This window comes from Python bivittatus, unplaced genomic scaffold, assembly GCF_059951505.1.
Source record: "Python bivittatus isolate LINGU-HERP-01145 unplaced genomic scaffold, Pbiv_v1 ctg000340_np1212, whole genome shotgun sequence".
Lineage (NCBI taxonomy): Eukaryota > Metazoa > Chordata > Lepidosauria > Squamata > Pythonidae > Python > Python bivittatus.
In genome coordinates, this window is record NW_028277056.1 from 15,591,405 (window position 1) to 15,609,728 (window position 18,324).

Sequence of the window (18,324 nt, forward strand, 5' to 3'; positions counted from 1 at the left end):
ATACCTGTACATCATATTTGTTGGAAAATTACTATGGGTAATATCTTGTTTAATTTGCAACCAGCTCATTCCCAGCATAACAGTAGCAGGAAAGCAGGATGCCAGGTGATTCTTCCTCTGTTCTGGAATTGGTGGACAGGGATAAAAAAGATAAAACTTAGCAGAGAGTTCCACTTATGCTTCTGTCTCAGTTGCCATCTTGCCCTGCTGGTGAATGAGGATGATGTATCCAACAGCACTAAACCACCATGGTTAGCTTGACTGTGGTTTAGCATGTCTTATGGACTAAGCCAGTGTTGTCCAAACTTGGCCACTTTAAGATGAGTGGACTTCAACTCCCAGAATTCCCCCCATGGCTGGCTGGGGAATTCTGGGAGTTGAAGTCCACTCATCTTAAAGTGGCCAAGTTTGGACAACACTGAACTAAGCCAAAGTAAACTATGGAATAACACGATGTGCAAACCCAGTTTTAGGAATAGAGGAAATGGCTTTATTTATGCTGACTGGATTTGCAAATCATGCAGTTTGATTAACTAGTCCACAAACAACAGGAATCAAAAACACTGACTGGAAAAAAAAAAGAAGAAACCTAAAAGGAAGGAAACTTTATTACAGAAGAGTGGTATCAAAACAGTGCCCTCAGTTCAGGGAAAACACAGATAATATAATGCAGGCTTTGTAAATTTGTTGACCTGCCTATTTATCTGAAAGGTGGGTTTCCAGCATTATAGCTAAACAGTATCTTGAACCCAAATTTATTTTCTTTCAGGAATATTTCTTAAAATGTAACTTATGGATCCTATATTTCATATGAAAAAACATGTTTTGTAATGTAACAATACAAAAAGTATTTTCTTGTCTTATTGTATACAAACTACAAATACATTTTAAAAGTGAATAGTTTTTGTTAATTGCAAATTTATTTCAGAATGCATAGCATTAAAGCAGCAATCTTGCACGTATTTCCCAAGCAATACATTTCTCTGAACGTATTGATGCTTACTAGGGGCAAACATGCATACTATTAGTGGAGACATTGCAGAAGAAAATGCATTCCCCGTTTATAAGCAGCTGAAATTCTTGTTAAAGCTTTGAGTTTTGCTATGTATTGAGTAAATATAGATGTTTAAAAAGAGATCACATTTTACAACTATAGTAGGAGTACCATAACTGTGCTGCAACTATCCTGAGGACAGCAAAATGTTAATTTTCAATATTTCTTTACTGCCATTAGTGATCCTCGGGGTTCTTGCTGCCCAAATGTATTATCTATGGTATATTAGAGTTCATGGTTTTTAGTGCTTTAACGAATTCATCTGTATACCATTTTCTCCTTACAGGATTTTTGTTTTATGACACATTCTAACAATTAAGCCAGCTGTTGCTCTTCATTACACGAATCACTCTTTTAGTCTTCAGATCAAACTCCCACTGCTTGGACCCGTGGAAAAAATAGAAGAAACCTAAAAGGAAGGAGACTATATTATAGAAGAGTGGTATCAAAACAGTGCCATCAATTAAGGGAAGACATGGATAGCACAATGCAGGCTTTGTAAATTTGCAAACATTGTAGAAAGAGTGACTAGCAAGGGCTTAGTTGAGGCATTTTCTGCTCTTTCAGCTGGCACTTGTTCTTGGACAGGATGCTAAAGCAGACTCAGAAGTGGACAACCTTTGCAAGGTTCATTCAGATCTAGCCCAGTAGCCCCATATTAAATATAGGTTACACTGTTTTATATCAGCATCTCTTCAATCAATTTATCCCCAATTATTCTTCCAAGAAAACATGCTTCAAATCAATTTATTTAATTAACTGAAGGTATCATTTCCTCCCCCCAATATCTAGAATCAGAAACCAGAATATAACATATTATATGACTTATACGGTGGGCAGTCCATATTTATTTTCTCTAATTTCATCATGAAGGGCCTCAGTCTCGATCAGGATCACCAAGTGTGGTGAGAGAGGGTTCCACCTTTTCCACAGTCATGTTATTCCCCAATTTCTCCTTCATGGGAGTGAAGAAGGGGTTACTTTTGCTGTTTGAGGGTGTCAAGATGGAAGATACATTGGGCTCAGAACAGTATCAGGCCTGATTAGTACTTGGACCACCAGAGAATACCAGGAATGTAGGCTAGACTGGGAAGTCAGAAAATATCTCGAAGAAGGTAATGGTAAAACCACTTCTAAGAAAACTGCATGTTAGGAGCTGAACTTAGCTCAAAGCCTATTTATTTGTTTGTTATCTGGATAATATTTCTGCATTTCAGTTTTTAGGCCTTAGTATTAGCTACAAAAGACTACTGATTAGTATATATTATTATGCATATTATTATGAAGTTAGATTAGTAATACCGTTTATGGCTTGTTGTTAACCAATTTTTCTTTGTAAATGAATTGTCTTATGATGTGATATTGTATAGTTTTTCTAATGCTTTTAAGTACCACTACCATGGGAAAGTGACATACAAATAAATAATGATAATAGACAGGTTCCTATGTGTTTGTGAGAGGGCTGGTCATCCAGCTTCATGATCCATATTTTGGACCCACATTAGAAAGTGCCATTCTTCCTTACCATTGAGCTGGAAGGCAGCATCAATCTTCTGGCCAATTGCAGGAAAATCATCCCTTATTTTCCTTGGATAATCCTTGTCCATGGATCGAGTATTTTCATCATACCTGAAAAACATAATTTAAATATTAGGTGCAAGATATGACCGATGTGAATTCATGGTCCTAATGAAAGATAGCGAGAGTAGATGGAAGGAGGAAGGAGAAATAGATACACAGGGAGCAGGATCAGATGGAGAAAACCCAGTGCACCACTAATGAGTTCTCCTTCTATTTGCTGATTGTTTTGAAATTAATGGTAAAGTAATACATAAATATTTGTAAATATAGGAAATAAATTTCATATCTGTATTCTATATTCCATATCAGTACAATATGATGCAGTATTTGTGGGTGCTCTGTGTTATGTTTAGAGAGTATGAACATGTGCTTTAGAAAATGAAATGCATTATCGCATATGAGTTCTAGAACAAGGATGCACAAAAATTGTGAGGGTGGGTTGAAAGCTAGGGTATGCTAGCCTCAATTGAAAAAACTGGGTGGACTATGACCAAAAAGTGGGTAATGCTAAGATAAAAACTGAATTTGGTTTAATTTGAGATAAAACTAAATTTGATTTGGTTTAGATGTATGTGAGGAAGTGAAGTAGGGAGCGTTGTCTGTGCATTGTTTGCACATTGTTTGCTCTTAAGAAGAGAAGAAGAGGAAAGGAAATGACGTGAAGCTAAATGTAGAGATTTCCTAGAAAGAGAAAGGGAGGAGAGAGAAGCTTGAAGAATGGAGTTTAGAGAGCTAATTTCCTTCTAAGGAACACAGAACCCACCAGACAAGAGTCTCCAGTTTTGACTAGCTCTGCTCCTGATACAGGAGGGGGCTTAGGTGCCTATGTTAAGGATATAAAAATCCATAAATGAAATGAGGATGAGGACATAGAGGCATGTTTCACTATGTTTGAATGGGTGGCAGTGTCATGCAAATGGCCAAGGGATGACTGGATGGCTAGGTTAGCCCCATGTTTAACAGGGAAGGCTTTAAGGGCATATACGGATCTCCCTGCACAGGAGGTAGTGGATTACAAGAAAGTAAAGGGATTGATCCTTTACCTCTACGAAGTCACAAAATACACTTACAGGCAGAGATTCTGAGAATATAAGTTTATATAAGCAATGCAGACACAATGTGAAGAATTAAAATTAAAATAATTAAATGCATATAATATTAATATTTTTTCTTTTGTCATGTTAAAAGTCTGAATAAAGAAACAACTTTTGGGAGGCATTTCAGGACTGCACCAAAGACTTACGGAAACACACGTGGGCAGAAGGCTGTAGGTTGTGCATTTCTCTTTTAGATGAACACGTTAAAAGTTTTGATATGTACAGTATATGTGTGTATGGGTGTTTACACACATGGACACAGAGACAGACACATGCAAATAGAATGATAAAGTTTGCTAAGCCTTTGCTTGGCCCTAATTAAAGCATTCCTGACAGATAGCTGTCTGTCCTCTGTTTGAGCCCACCAACTTTACTAAGTAATGTTTTTTCTGTCAAACCTACTGTTAGGAAGATTTTCTAATGCTCAATCAGAATGTGCTTTCCTGAACGTTAAATCTGTATGATGTCTGTTCAGTATTTGAAGATCATGGATCTAAAGATTAAGATTGTTAGAAGCAAAAGAAAGGAATACAAAGTCAGTTTGTTTGATCAAGCTTAAAATGAGACATGCTTGTATAAATATGGGATCCCTATATGGACTTTTTGCTGACACTAAGTCTGAAATGTTAATGATTTATGGATTTGCTTATGGATAAGGGATGAGTTATGGGAAGAAGAGATACTTGCATGTAATATTATAGGGGTGAAGATTTATTAAGTTTGTATTTGTTTTTTATATATAATTTTTATTAAGAATTTGGATTATAATAGTAAAATCTAATTTTACAGGCTAAAAGAAAAAAAAAGAATAAAAAGGAGTAAAAAGTGCAAGGAAAAAGAAAAAAAGAGAAGAAAGAGAAAAGTAAGAATATAATAAAGAGAAAAAATATATTAAGAAGTGACTTCCAATCTTCATCGCAACAAGTATAAACAAATTTAGTGACTCTTCACCCCTTCTAAGGTTGCAAACATTTATCTCTTCATCCCATATCCCATCTCTTATCTATAAGCAAATCCATAAAAAATCATATTTTCAGTCCTTGTGTCAGCAGAAAGTCCATAAAGGGTTGCCAGAAATAACAACATATCTTGTTTTAACCAATTTTATATTCCTTTCTTTTACTTCTAACAGTCTTAATCTTTAGCTCATTCAAATATTGTCACAGGATTTGATTTCTTCATTTCTTTTTTCTCCCATCGTACAGACTGCTTCAAGGCTTTTATAAGCCTCTTTTCTAAATCCAATAGGAGAAAATCATCCAGGTCACTCTCTTGGTTTGTCATTTGTATTTCCCTTTTACATTTTAAAACCTCAGCCAGTTTCTTTTGTAGATCCAATAAAACATCCTTTTCTAAGTCATTCTCTTGGCCTGTCATTTGTAAATCCACTTTCGATACTATTCTTATTTTGTCAGATAAAATTTGTTCTGCATCTGTCATTTCTTCAACAACATCTTAGGGACATAGTCTATCCGTAGAAGCAGACATCATTACTGACATTGTTGATATTGTGGCTACTATGTTCTGATTTCATTCTTCAAGTGTCCTTCAGTATTTTTATTGTTATAAAGTTTTGCAACATTTTATAGGCTTGTATATCTTTCCTCTACCTAAAATCTTTAGTTCCCTCTAGTGTCCACTTTTTGAAATCATGAAATTGGCTATCTATGTTATATCTTGTAAAAAAACAAAACAGTATCTATTTCCCATGAGAAGCTGTTTGTATTTTATAATTAATTCCAAAATCTTATTGTAAAAGTTTCAATATTTCAATTTTATCTGGACCCTTAGTCTGTTTATAACTTTCTAAGATCAAAATCTTATTTAGTTTTTTGCTATTTATTTCAGATTCTTTAAATTCTTAAGCTTATGATTTTCTTCTGTTCAGGATTGAAGGCTGACTCACCAGGCATTTTCAAACTTGTTGTTCTGAAGGTCTCTAATAGCTTAGAAGTAGTTAATGAGAAATTTCCAAAAGTGATTGGAAAGTGAGGTTTGCGAACTTAGTGTCCTTTAAAAGTCTCTGCCACATCTGCGAGCAAGATGGCTAATCCCATCATCTCCTGGTGCTCAAACACGTTCAGAGCAGCTGTCCAGAGCACTCATGGGCAATCTCCCATCCTCTCCTTATCAGAAGAGATTCCAAGGAACCTGTCTACTCACTGCCATCTTCAGTTCACTTATCTCCCCTGGAAGCCAGTTTGTTGTACTTGTGATGAAGATCAGAAGCTACTTCTTTAAATATTTCTTTTTTTCTTTCTCTTTCACTTATTCTTTTCTTTTTCTTTCTTTCTTTCTTTTTGTATAACTTTTATTCTATTTTTTCTTTACTTTCCCTTCTTTCTGAGTTTAGTTTGTATTTTCTTTTATTATTATTATTAAAACTTTCAATAAAAATTATTTTTTAAAAAAGTATATGAAGATCACTTTAATATTCCCCTTCAGACTTTTCTTGTCAAGGCTAAATATGATTGGCTGGTGTGGGTCTTCCGGGCTGTGTGGCCGTGTTCTTGAAGAGGGAACTGGGCACAGAGAGAACTGCTCCTGTCTGTGCTCCTGCACTCTGAAGATGCCGGTCATAGGTGCTGGCAAAACGTTAGGAAACAAAACTTCAAGAACACGGCCACACAGCCCAGAAGACCCACACCAGCCATCGTATGCCGGCCGTGAAAGCCTTCAACAATACACTAAATATGATCCTTATTATTTTTAAAAGGATTTCTAGAGACCTTACCTCCAGTATTGGTTTCCAACAAAGAAATAGGTTTTTCTAGTATCTTTATCAAAAACAGCAGCATCAATTTTCTTAATGTTTGCTGGGAATCCCAACTTGTCAATGAGTTGGGGATAGCCAGGCTGCATTTGAAGCCTACTAAACATCCAGAACTTATTATCTGTTCAAAAACACACAAAGAAAGAAAGTCAAACACTTTACAATTTAATTTAGTATACCCCATAGCATTTATTGATTGATTTAATCAATTTATATGGCTGCCTATCTGAAATACATGACTCTGTATTTTTCTTTAACTTTCTCTTAAAGCAATAATCAATTTGAGTTGATTATTGAGTTCAATACAAGAGTCTGTCACCAAAAGCAAACATTTTCTACTTCTACAGAATCCTTTCCATTCCAATTTGCCTGTCCCTGTCTTAAATCTCCCTTAGTCCCTACACCCAGGCAAGCTATTAGCCACTTCAGGAGGGCCATGGAAAATCTATTTGAAAATCTCTCCTCTCTTTCTGTTGTCAGTGGAGTTTGGCTGCTGTTCTTAATATCCCTGGCTTTAAAAGGAGATGGATTCTTGGAGGACACAGGCCTATCAAGAATTAGCAAGGCTTCCACAAGGGGTTGAGGGTCAAACTTTGAACGATGATGGGCACAGAGGGAGCAGGGTTTGCCACATGACACCATGCTCACCATCTTGCAGATTTTTATACCTACCCCACAAATGACCTTGACTATTAGCCTTGAAAATTCAGTACCATCTATGCTTTTTTCTGATGATGATGATGATGATGATGATGATGATGATGATTTGCTCTTCTCCTTTCTTATTTACACCTTTTTCCTCTTTCCCAACAGCTGGTTGCCAGAGAAAGGACTACTTGCTCTTCCCATGAATCTGAACTGTATATATTCCTCTAGTACTACAGGTTGCTCATTCCTGTCCTAAACTTCTAATTCAAATAATATAAGCCTTAATTTCTTACCCTTAAAGAAAAGAATCTGATCATTCATATTTTCATAAGCTGCCTGGATTCCAGAAGGTAGGAGAGGCGACAAAGTAGAAATTGATTCCATGTCCACATCAGAGCTAGTAGGATACACTCTCCAAATGTGCCTATAATGAATGTGATGGTGCATTTCCCATTAATAAAAATCAATTATTTTGTGAATTGAAATGGACAAGTGGGCACTATTATAAATCAGTTTACTGGAAAAGCACAGAATCAGTCTAACTTAGTCAGAAGGGTATAGTAAGGAGCAAAAGATGAATATAAGAACATTTTCAGTGCAATGCCTTGCATATTTACTCAGAAGTAAGGCCCACTATGTTTTGTGGAGATTCATCCTAGTAAGATTTCAGGGTTCAAGGACTAACAAAATAAGTTTCCTTTTGAGCTAGAAATCTATAGTCTCCTGTAACCCAGTGGTTCAGCCAAGTAATATTTGATGCAAATCCTACCTTGATTGTTCCATGTGCAATCTGGGGAAAATAATCCTGGTGTTATTCTAAGGTTTTTAGTTAACTAAATCATGAAGTACATGTACTGCTTACAATTAGGTTTTATGGATCAAAGTTGCCAAATTGCTGACATGGAGTCAGAAAAGAATGCAAGGTGGGAGTGCAGAGTGGAAAAGATTTTATTCTCAGTGTTAAACTACTCAGCATGTGATATATGCATTGGCAGCTGTTATGTCTTTCTCCTTTTATAGTAAGCAGATCCTGTTTACCTTCCCTTTAAAAATATCACTTCTCTTCGGAAGGTAGTGATGGCATCAAAATTTAGCTTAGGATCACAAGCTGTTGGTAATGTTGGCTCCACTGGTTCATTTGAAGGGTCTTGTGATGGTCCTAAAATAATAATCAGATGGAACATGATTAATTATAACAATTATTCTCAGAGTTCAAAGGGACATATTTGAGGATGGGGGTTGTGGACAGATGAAGTGAATTATGTCATTTGTGTCAGTTTTATCTAATGACATAATTGTATCATTTCCTCAATGATTTCATGACATGCATAACATCATTGTGGGCTTGCATTGGATGCCTCTGTTTGGACAAAGTTCTTCCTTGTAATTCCTCTGTATTGTCACAATATCTACAAGGTAGATATTGCTGGCATACTAGCTGTGTTCTCATATTGAGCTAAACCATGACATGCATAACCATAGCTTGTTGAATAAGCAATAATCGACTGAGTTCACACAACAGGCCAAGCCAAAGCCAAATAAGCTACATCATGCTGTACCTGTAACATAATCTACCATAGTGAATTTTGCTGGGGATATTTGAAACTAATCATATTTCTGTCACTTATGCAGGCAATAAAGTAGGTAGACCTGGCAGGTTACAGGTGATACGAGAGATTCTGGGGATTGCCTATGTAACCTTAGTCTATAACATGAAGAAACTCTTCCAGATTTGTTGCTGTAGCCATGTGAATGACCCTTAAATGACATGATGGAATCGCTGCAGTTGGTTTTCAGAAAACATTACAGTAGCTACTGTGACCTCAGCAACTATATATACCAACTTAAAGGTCAATTGAAAGTTTTTCTTTGAACCTTAGAAGTTTCCATTCTCCTATATTTCTGGATAGGTGGGATGGCCAACCTGTTGCTGAATGGTAAGTTCTAGGAGTTTCATCTTTATGTATCTTAGCTGGAGCTGCTTCAGCTTGTAGGCCAGCCATATCTGGGAGTTGGCCATTTTGAATATCTATCATTGATACTGAACTTTTGGAAAGCAATGGAGAATCAATTTAATAAATATATCTGCCTAACATGGAACATAAGAGAGGAAAAATGCTACCAATTTTTTTTTTCTTATTGTGAAGAGGATGAAGGTGTGCTTGTTTAAGCAATGACTTGGTGGAAGATGAGGAGGATGGAAAAGGCATTCACTTATTGGCCAACCTGAAATGATAGCAAACAAGTACTGATTGCCTGACAGGTTTCTGAAAGTTCTATGAAACGCAACCATATAGATACTCATGAATCTTGCAAATAGTCAGAAGAGACTGGAACAATCTTGGACATGCTTTAAAATAGGTTAAAGAAAGTTAGGTTGAAAACTGACCCATGGTTGTACAGTCAACTCTCCAACTCTGCAGGCAAAGGGGTAGTAAAGTTTTATAGTCCAACACTTACAGTATTTACTACATCACACTGGTTCCCAAGCAGTTTGCCTACAAGACTTTAATTTTTCCTCATGATTATAAATTGTTATCATTCATTTCTGATCACCTGTTTTTTTTCTTACCATAGATGGCCTGAATGGCATTAATATCATCTTGGGAGAGTGGGGAATCAGCAGGGTCAATGGGTTTATAACTGGGGAACATCAGTGCTCTTGGGTCATTAGAATGTGCGAGGCCAAGGACATGGCCAATCTCATGTGCGGCAACAAGGAACAAGTTGAATTCTAAATAAATAAACCAATAAAACAGAGTTATACATGCATTGTAGATGCATACACGAAGTAAATTCCACTGAGTTCCATGGGATTTAGTCTCAAGTAAATGCATATTGTTCTATTTGAGGCTTACATGGAAAAAATAAGATATAATACATACATATAATAAACACTCAAACTCTGTGAGGATTTATATACCAGAACAATGTTTCATTTATATTAGGAACAGTATAAAATAACCATAAATTCCTTATTTTCAAGAGAACCAGTTTGGTCTAGTGGTTAACACATGTACTAGAAGCTGGGAGACTATGGGAAGCCAGCTGGTTGACTTTGGGCCAGTCACTCTCAGCTCTAAGAAGAATTACTGGTAAGCCACTTCTGAAAATGTTGCTGATAAAACTTTAGGGACTTGTTCCTGTAGTTCAGGGCCCAGGGTTGATTCAATGGACCATACAACAATTCCTATTTTAAGCTGCTCTTAGGTGTCCTTGAAAGCAATCATGACTGGGCCTGGAGCAAGGAAATTTATCTATATTCCCATCCCCAGGGTGTGATGGCCAAGGCAGATTGTGGTGGGGTATCTATTACTCCAGCCTGTTCAACCGTGTATTTGTAATTACGCCCCCTGACAACTATGCTGAACATGATAGAAAATTAGCAATGCAGCTCCAGGGCTCACATAGCAGATGGATCCAAATCAGATGAATCTGGGAAAACATAGGATAATTGGATCTAGTCTTTCCAAAGCTGCCCACACCTGATTCCTTCTTTGCCCACAGAACATTAATTTTGGGGCTTTCCATGTGTTATCTTGGCTGATGAAGTTCCATCAGCAGTTTTCTGACTTCCCATCCAGTTCAGTGAGAGCTCCAGATGAAGCAGAGAACTATATATTGATGGCCAAAAGAGATCAATGCCCCATGCAAACATCTACTATCTATTTACATTGGGAGCTGAAGAACTGCATACAAAGCTTTTTAGAAAAAGTTTCAGTCAGCCACAGGTCCATTTTTTTAAATGCAAAAAGAACCCCCTTCCCATAGGTGACATGAAATTATGTATAAAAATAATTGATGTAGACTGCATTCCCACTGCCATAACTACAGACAAAATGGCATATCACCATTTCTACAAGAAACATTTCCCACCACTAAAATAGAGAATCTTTAAACTTACTAATGGTGGAGTAAGGGAGAGGAACAGCAGAAGAGTGCAGCTTTGGGACTTTTTCCAAAACAGGAGTCATGACATCTTCTGCCGAAACATCAGTATAATATCTAGATCTTTGTTCTGGTAAGTAAATGAAGAAATAATGATACTTTCAAGTTGTTCTAATTCTTTGTGGTAGGAACAAGCCATAAGATGATTGAAATAATTAGAGGTGAGTTCCCTCCCCCTCTTTTTTTCCTTTGATGGAGTTCCTAATTACTTATTTATCTGGTTAGCTCTATAACCTGCCTTTCATCAGGATCTCAAAGATATCCTGGATGAAAATCTTTGTTTCAAGCTTATCACCCCATAGTAGTTGAATTTACGTAATTGAAAGTACCATACTTGGTTCAGTGGAACTCAACTCAGATAAGTACGCACATTATTGCAGTCATACTTATTTCAATAACTTCACTATTATTCTGGATTCTCTTCTCTGGAGGACTGTCTATAGCCACAGCTAAAATAACTCTTGCACTTCAAAACTGAAAGCTGTATTACTGCTTACCATGTAAGCTGGCTATCCAGGTTTCATCCTCATCAAAATGGACATTTCCACGGAAGTAATGTCCAGGAGGAAAAGCATGCCCAAGGACACCCAGGGGTCCATCAAATTGTCGTGGACAGCGGCCATGCACTAAATGACAATGTGATACAAAATTACTGTCACCTCATAAAGAACTTAATGAACCTTGAAGCTGCTGTAGCATTTAAGGTATTACCTCTTGTTGCAAACTCAATCATGATGTCTGCTCTCCCTCTATGAATCTTGATGAAAGTCAGAGGAGTCACTCTACTCCAAACTTCAAAAGCCTTTTTGATAGAGTCATCCACATCAGCTCTCCTCATGTCAGGTGTGTAATTCATAATCCTGAGAAAATTAAAATGCAGAAAATTTTCACACTGAACATTTATTATTTTTTATTGCTATGGTAATTAATGATCTAGATTGAAAAGTGAACATATGAATCAGAAACAGAGATCAGAGTAGATTGAGAAAAATGGCTAAAATCTTTCCAGTTCCTGGATAGAATTATTCACATAATTTATATTTTTTTATTCAGATGTGAGGAATACAAGCTCCTTTCTCCCCTGCCAAAGGCATTTTCTTCCAGTGAACTGTTTTTGCAGATTAGCAGTGTCCAACTTCTTCAGGCTAGGCATTTGGCCTTTGACTGAGGGGAGGGGGGGCAGGCAGTGGACTCATGTCCAAAATAGTGGGTCTGGCTAAAGCAAAAGTTAGCTTCCCATCCATTTCCATTAAATTAAATTAAATGGATTAATAAGCTTACTTCCTTGTCATGTACTTAATAATTTCCCTTTCCTATCATATTAAAAATACTATTTATAGTGAACCTTAGAGTTCCCCCAAACTTTCAGGAGAAATCAATGCAATCCAGAGGTCCTAAGTTGTACATCTATACTGTAAATATTCAAGTTTAGTTTTTGCAGTTTAAAACCATGTTATTGACAATTAATTTTAAGTATTCTTCAGCTTATAAACACTGAGTTTGTGAGAAAAATTGTTGTTGCTTAGAATCTATTCTATATACAATTAAGGAGATACTGTATTATTCTGAAGGTCTCATCTGATGCATGTTGCTTAGATTCAGGGGATCTCACAAGGAAATTCTTGAAGTCATGTCACTTATTTGCTATGTCATCAAATTATTTTTTACCTGTATGTAAGCTTGGTTTTTCCCCATCCAGGAAGAGCCAGGACATACTGTCCAATATCAGGAACACCACATCGTGGTTGTTGCATAACTTCTAGTGTCTCAGCATCAACCTTTCCCGTCACATTCAATCTAAAAAAGTCTTGCATTTGTTTGATTTTGTCCACAAAAGATGAACTACTTATTTTCCAACCTTGCTGCCTTGGATCATCTTTTTGCTCATAAAACTGATTGATATATGCCTGATGAATACAGGAAAGCATGTAGGTATAAAAACTAATTCATAATTTTCACAATTTATTATACACAGCAATTTATTATATGCTTGGTCTAGTAGAATAGTACTGGGATATTCATTTCTGTATTTTCTAAGCAATAGACTGCTATGTCTTAGGAATATGGATATCCTAAAAAGACATCTTTCCTAATTCTTATGTGGCAATGTTCATTTCTGTTGATTTTGTCCCTGTATTTTTTTTAAAGGCAGGAAAGTGCTAGTCTTGCATAATTTATTAAGGTAATTTTGCTAATCCCCCCACCCACAGTAATTTCCCTGAAAGTAATTTAATAGCACGCTAAGAAACTAGTAGCCTGTATTTCAGACGCTTGCTATGCAGGAGCGAGATCCCCAGTAAATGTTTAATTGTCTATGCCAATTATACATACATACATACATACATACATATATATATAATTATGTATATCATATATAACATATAACATAACATAACATAACATAACATAACATAACATAACATAACATAACATAATATAGGCACTTGCCTAAGTGCCATAGGTGACAAATCCTATGCAAGTAAACACGTTCCTTCACCAAATATGATTAGTTGCCTGTAAAAATTTCCCAGTTATGGTGAGGAAATACATGTTGAACCAGCACTTCCTGATTCTTAGCTCAATCTTAACCACAATAACACTGTATCACTGAAAGTCCCCCAGTACAGCCACCACATTTTTTAACCTCTTCTCCTAAGTATTTCAGAAAAGGTTCCGGGGGTCAGGCATTCAAGGCCACAAACCATTCCTTAGCTTTCCAGGGTACTCTCTGATAATCCATTTTTACTAATCCATTTTGTTTGCATGTGCATGCCTTTGAGTCCATCTTGACTCCTGGGCAACATTTCAGTAGTAATTTGCCATTCCCTTGTCCCTAGGGCTTAAAGAAAGTGACTGACCCAAAGTCACCCAGCTGGCTTCCATGTGTAAGGCAGGACTAGAATTTGGGTTTCCTCTTTCCTAGTTCAGCACCCTTACCACTAGTCCAAACTGGCTTTAACTTCCATTTTTTTGGGGGGGGGCTTGGTTGGCATTAGAAGGATGCACCCAAGGACATGTAATCAAAGAATCCCAAGCTGGTTGGTTGTTTTCCTGCAAACATTTGTTACCAAGCTAGGTAACATTATAAGTACATGGGAGAATGAGATTTGCTCGTTGTTTATATATACATATATAGTAGTTTGCCCTGTCATGTCTTTATCTAGGCTGTTTTCTTCCCTGACTTTGTTGCTATGTAGAGAGCCAGAGAGCCACTTTGGCCCAGCAGTTAAGGCACCAGGCTAGAAACCACAAGACGGTGAGTTCCTGTCTCATCTTAGGCACAAAGCCAGCTGGGTGACCTTGGGCCAGTCTCCCTCTCTCAGCCTTAGGAAGCAAGCAATGGAAAATCACTTCTGAAATCTTACCAAAGAAATTGCAGGGACTTGTCCAGGAGTTAATACTAACTCGAAGGTGCCCTCTGCAAAAGATAGGATGTGTCTGTTGATGGCTGATTTGTCAGAATGCCAAGCTCCCATGAATTTTGGAATTGGCTTGATCTAAAATGTCAACAGTTTAGTTGTGGTTGTTTATTTGTTGAGATTAGTTGTGATTGTTTATGTGTTGAGATTTTAAGGAATGCTCACCATGTCTTCCGACTGCCAGTTGATGTTCATAGATGTGCTTTGTGAATCTTTTATTTGTCTGTCTATATAGGGTTTGTTACTGCCTTCGCAATGTATGTTGTAGGTGACTTATGTTTTTCTTTTTTGGGGTTAGGGTTACTGGATCTTTGGAGTTGCATAACACAGCTATCACAATCTATGAAAAGGATAACTCTCTGACACATCAAAAACATCTTGTCTACTACAACGTCTTGGCATCTTTGTAGCACACAAATCAACAAAATCACTCCAAAACGTCTTAAGCAAATCCAGAGCACATTCTTCCTAGCCACCAACACCCAGATAAGTAAGAAACAGCACCAGATAAACAAGTAAGGAAGAAACAACACCTTAATCAAGGAACTATCAAGGAAGAAACCACACCCCAACCAAGACTGTCAGAGCAAGCTCCTATATATAAACAACCAGCAAACTTCACTCTCCCGTGCACTGATGATGTTACGTAGACGGGTAACTAAACATCTCCAGGAAAGCACCCAAGGCCAAAAAACTCTAAGAACCCAAACGTTCAACCCTGAGCTACATATATTCTGTACCAATGATTCCAGGTTTCTCAGAGCCCAATGGTATTGTTACCTGCGCAAGCCGTTGATTTTGTTCTTCGCTTCTCTTCTCTGAAAAGGTGGGGAGTCCGTAAGAAAATGCAATAGACCAAAATAAAAACAAAATATGTTTCATCTTAAAATTGGGTTGCCTTGTTCAAAGAGCAGCAAAGTTTCTGTCTCTGCTATTGTAGTCCATCTGACTTTCAAGTTTTTGTGCTTTATGTTTCATAAAGCCAGCTGTGGACTGACTCACCGTTTCATCATGTTCTGATTAGCAACAAAAGGCATACCAACCAGTAGAAGGTGTCACAATGCAAGTAGACTTAAAATCCTGATTGTATAAGCCTAACTAGCATTTTCTTTATTTAAGGCAAAGCGAAAAACAAAAAACCCACCTTCTTTCTAGCCTATTTTAAACATGTCAGTTTCTTAAACTGTGCCTTTTCCCTACACTTTTAGAGCACATATCCACACTGTGACTGGGTTAACATATCACACTAAGACATAATGTGATTTATTTGATTGATCCTGTTATGTGAGGTTAGTCATTGTGGTTGGTAAACCATGATTATAGTACCATGTATAGTATGATTCTAGCCAATTATGGCTCATTCTGTAAACCACGGTTAAGAAAATCATGACATATGTGATGTGTAAACTGCACAGATATTTTAAACACCCATATGTGTATGATTATTAATTATTAACATAAGCTTATTCAGGGATGAGTCCCTAATTTATCTTTATGCGAAGGAAACTGGCATGGGGATTTTATGATACACTTCACAGCTCAGAAAAGAGATGTGCATAAAACTCTCTACACATAGAGGAATTAGTTTAGGGCGAATTGCTTGTCCACTAGGAACAGGGAGTGTAGCAATCAGTATATTAGGAGAAGGCATAAAGCAGTACATATAGTGGGAGACCATCTGGGTGACGCTTCACACTGATATAAATGTGTCTGTGTTTGTGTGTGTGTAATGTGTATGTGTATTTGTATGAATGACCAAACTTAACCTTGAAGGAGTGAGCAAAGTCAAACTTGACCGATTTCCCCACCCCAAGGAATCTGGGAAATAATTGATGCTAATGCCTGCTCTACCTTGTGTATGATGCAGTTATCATCACTCTGACAGATGGCTTTCCCCCTGCTTAACCGTTTCTACTTTTTTGGAGAAAACTGTGTAACCTTCACTACCCTGCCAACAAGCAAGGAAAGGAGAGAGTGAATGAGACAAAGACAGTAAAACGTGTTATGCATATTTTGGATGAAATAAACTTCCAGATGACTCCTTGAGTACTCATAAGTGAGAGATGAAGAAATAGCAGTTTTGATTTTTCCCCCAACAGCTGCTACTCATTTTGAATATATCATTAACCACAAGTTTGTAGTATTTCCTCTGTTGAGTAATTTAGCAAAACATGTCTCAAAATCAGACAATACATAGCAGTTTGTTTCTAATGGGGTGGTGCCTGATGATTGAGCATTCTGAAAGGTATCAAGATGCTGATGAAAGAGGCCCCCAAATGGGTTCTACTTCATGGGAAGAAGGACAGATTTCATCCTGTAGTAATAGTGGAAGTTCTGTCTGATTTGGAAGAGAATAATAGTGAATCAGATATGTATAATCTCCAAAGAAATAACATGTGATTATATACAGGAAGAGCTTCAGGCAAGAGAGTAACGCTGAGCTTGACAGAAATCATCTAAAATTATGATATCTGTAAACCCAGAGCTGAGAAGGAACATAAATGCAGATGATCAAAGGGCACATCCAGATAGCCAGTTTAACACACTTTCTCCATGAGGTGGTTCAAAAATCCCAGCATAATATGCACTGCCCTCATAACAGGTCACTATTCTGCCTTAGTAATGACATCAGTGATTGGTACTATCACAAGAGTTTAAGTGGGCCAAGTTAAAGTGCAGCAATTGGTACATTTTCCAGCTGACCCTAACCCAACAGTCACTCCATCTAACATGGTCTGGTACTGGTGGAGGATTTGGTTTAGACAGATGGCTAGACCAGCAGGAATAATCATCTGTCAGAACCTTTAGATTTCACTTTACAGAGATCCTGATTTATACTTTTCTCTAGTAATACCAAGACCACTGTTCTGCCTGGTTTAGCAATAGCAGCACCAGAAGTTTGAGAGGTTTCTCTAGCAATGTAAATGCTGTAACTTCTCTCTTGGCATCATGTCAGTCCAGCAGCACAACACAAAATGGCCATGGAGGGAAGATGGCAGAAACTGGAAAGGAGTAGGCATTTCCACAGCAACCAATCCTAGTCGATAATTGTTGGGAAGATTCCAATTTCTGCTGCAGTTGTCACTGAAGCCACATAAGTCTTAAGCATAACAAGCTTTGTGTTGGGAGAAGATGGGAAGCACTACTTCCACATTGGATGAGAAAAACCCAGAGATAGCTGGCCTTGACTATAGCTAGGATGAAAAGAAGTTTGCATCGTATGGACATGTTGTCAGAGAATGGTTAGAAAGGGCATCTTCAAACTGAAAAGGGGTTCTATAAATGTGCCCAAACAATTCATTGTGTTTTTTGAATAGCTGACCTTCAGAAACTGACAAAAATGGTAAAAATGAATGATAGAAAGCAATGCAAAGAGATCTCAGAATTTAGGAATTTGATATTATCTACTTTAGTTTGGCCTCAAGAATCTGTTTGGTGTTGTGGTTAAAGGCGCCAGGCTAGAAACTGGGAGAACATGAGTTCTAGTCCCACCTTAGGCATGTAGCCAGCTGGGTGACTTTGGGTCAGGCCCTCTCTCTCAGCCCTAGGAAGAAGGCAGTTGCCAAGAGTCAAGAATGACTTGAAAGCACCCCCTACCCCCCCCAAATCTGGTTTCAATAAGGCATACGTTGATAAAAAAAAATGTTTGACCCAATAATATTTGAGAGAAGACAATGTTATCTCAGCTTATCTGTCCATGATTATTTGTTAAATAGTGATCGTAAAGTAATAATCAAATATTAGCTTAAATGCAAAGACTCCCATGATGTAGGGTTTTTTAAAACAACAGTTTAGAAGTAGTTT

At 37.3% G+C, this 18,324-nt stretch overlaps 1 protein-coding gene across 1 annotated transcript; it reads right to left on the reverse strand.

Annotated features, from left to right (window-relative positions):
* Positions 1-632: 632 nt before the first annotated feature.
* LOC103066693 (matrix metalloproteinase-27) lies at positions 633-15,439 on the reverse strand. The gene is made up of 11 exons (XM_088140851.1): positions 15,301-15,439; positions 12,770-13,008; positions 11,813-11,961; positions 11,599-11,727; positions 11,058-11,171; positions 9,726-9,887; positions 8,192-8,312; positions 7,447-7,577; positions 6,467-6,626; positions 2,580-2,683; positions 633-1,463 (listed from the first exon to the last, which is right to left on the reverse strand). The coding sequence occupies exons 1-11, from the start codon at positions 15,400-15,402 to the stop codon at positions 1,363-1,365; spliced, it is 1,512 nt and encodes a 503-aa protein (XP_087996977.1). The 5' UTR covers positions 15,403-15,439; the 3' UTR covers positions 633-1,362.
* Between the last annotated feature and the right edge of the window lie 2,885 nt (positions 15,440-18,324).

Excerpts from the sequence above, each read along its gene's own strand:
- LOC103066693 (XM_088140851.1), bottom strand. The coding sequence starts at position 15,402 with ATGAAACATATTTTGTTTTTATTTTGGTCTATTGCATTTTCTTACGGA. Across the intron at positions 13,009-15,300 it reads AAAATCAACGGCTTGCGCAG|GCATATATCAATCAGTTTTA; the intron begins GTAACAATACCA and ends TGTATTCATCAG. Across the intron at positions 8,313-9,725 it reads TGCCATTCAGGCCATCTATG|GACCATCACAAGACCCTTCA; the intron begins GTAAGAAAAAAA and ends TTATTATTTTAG.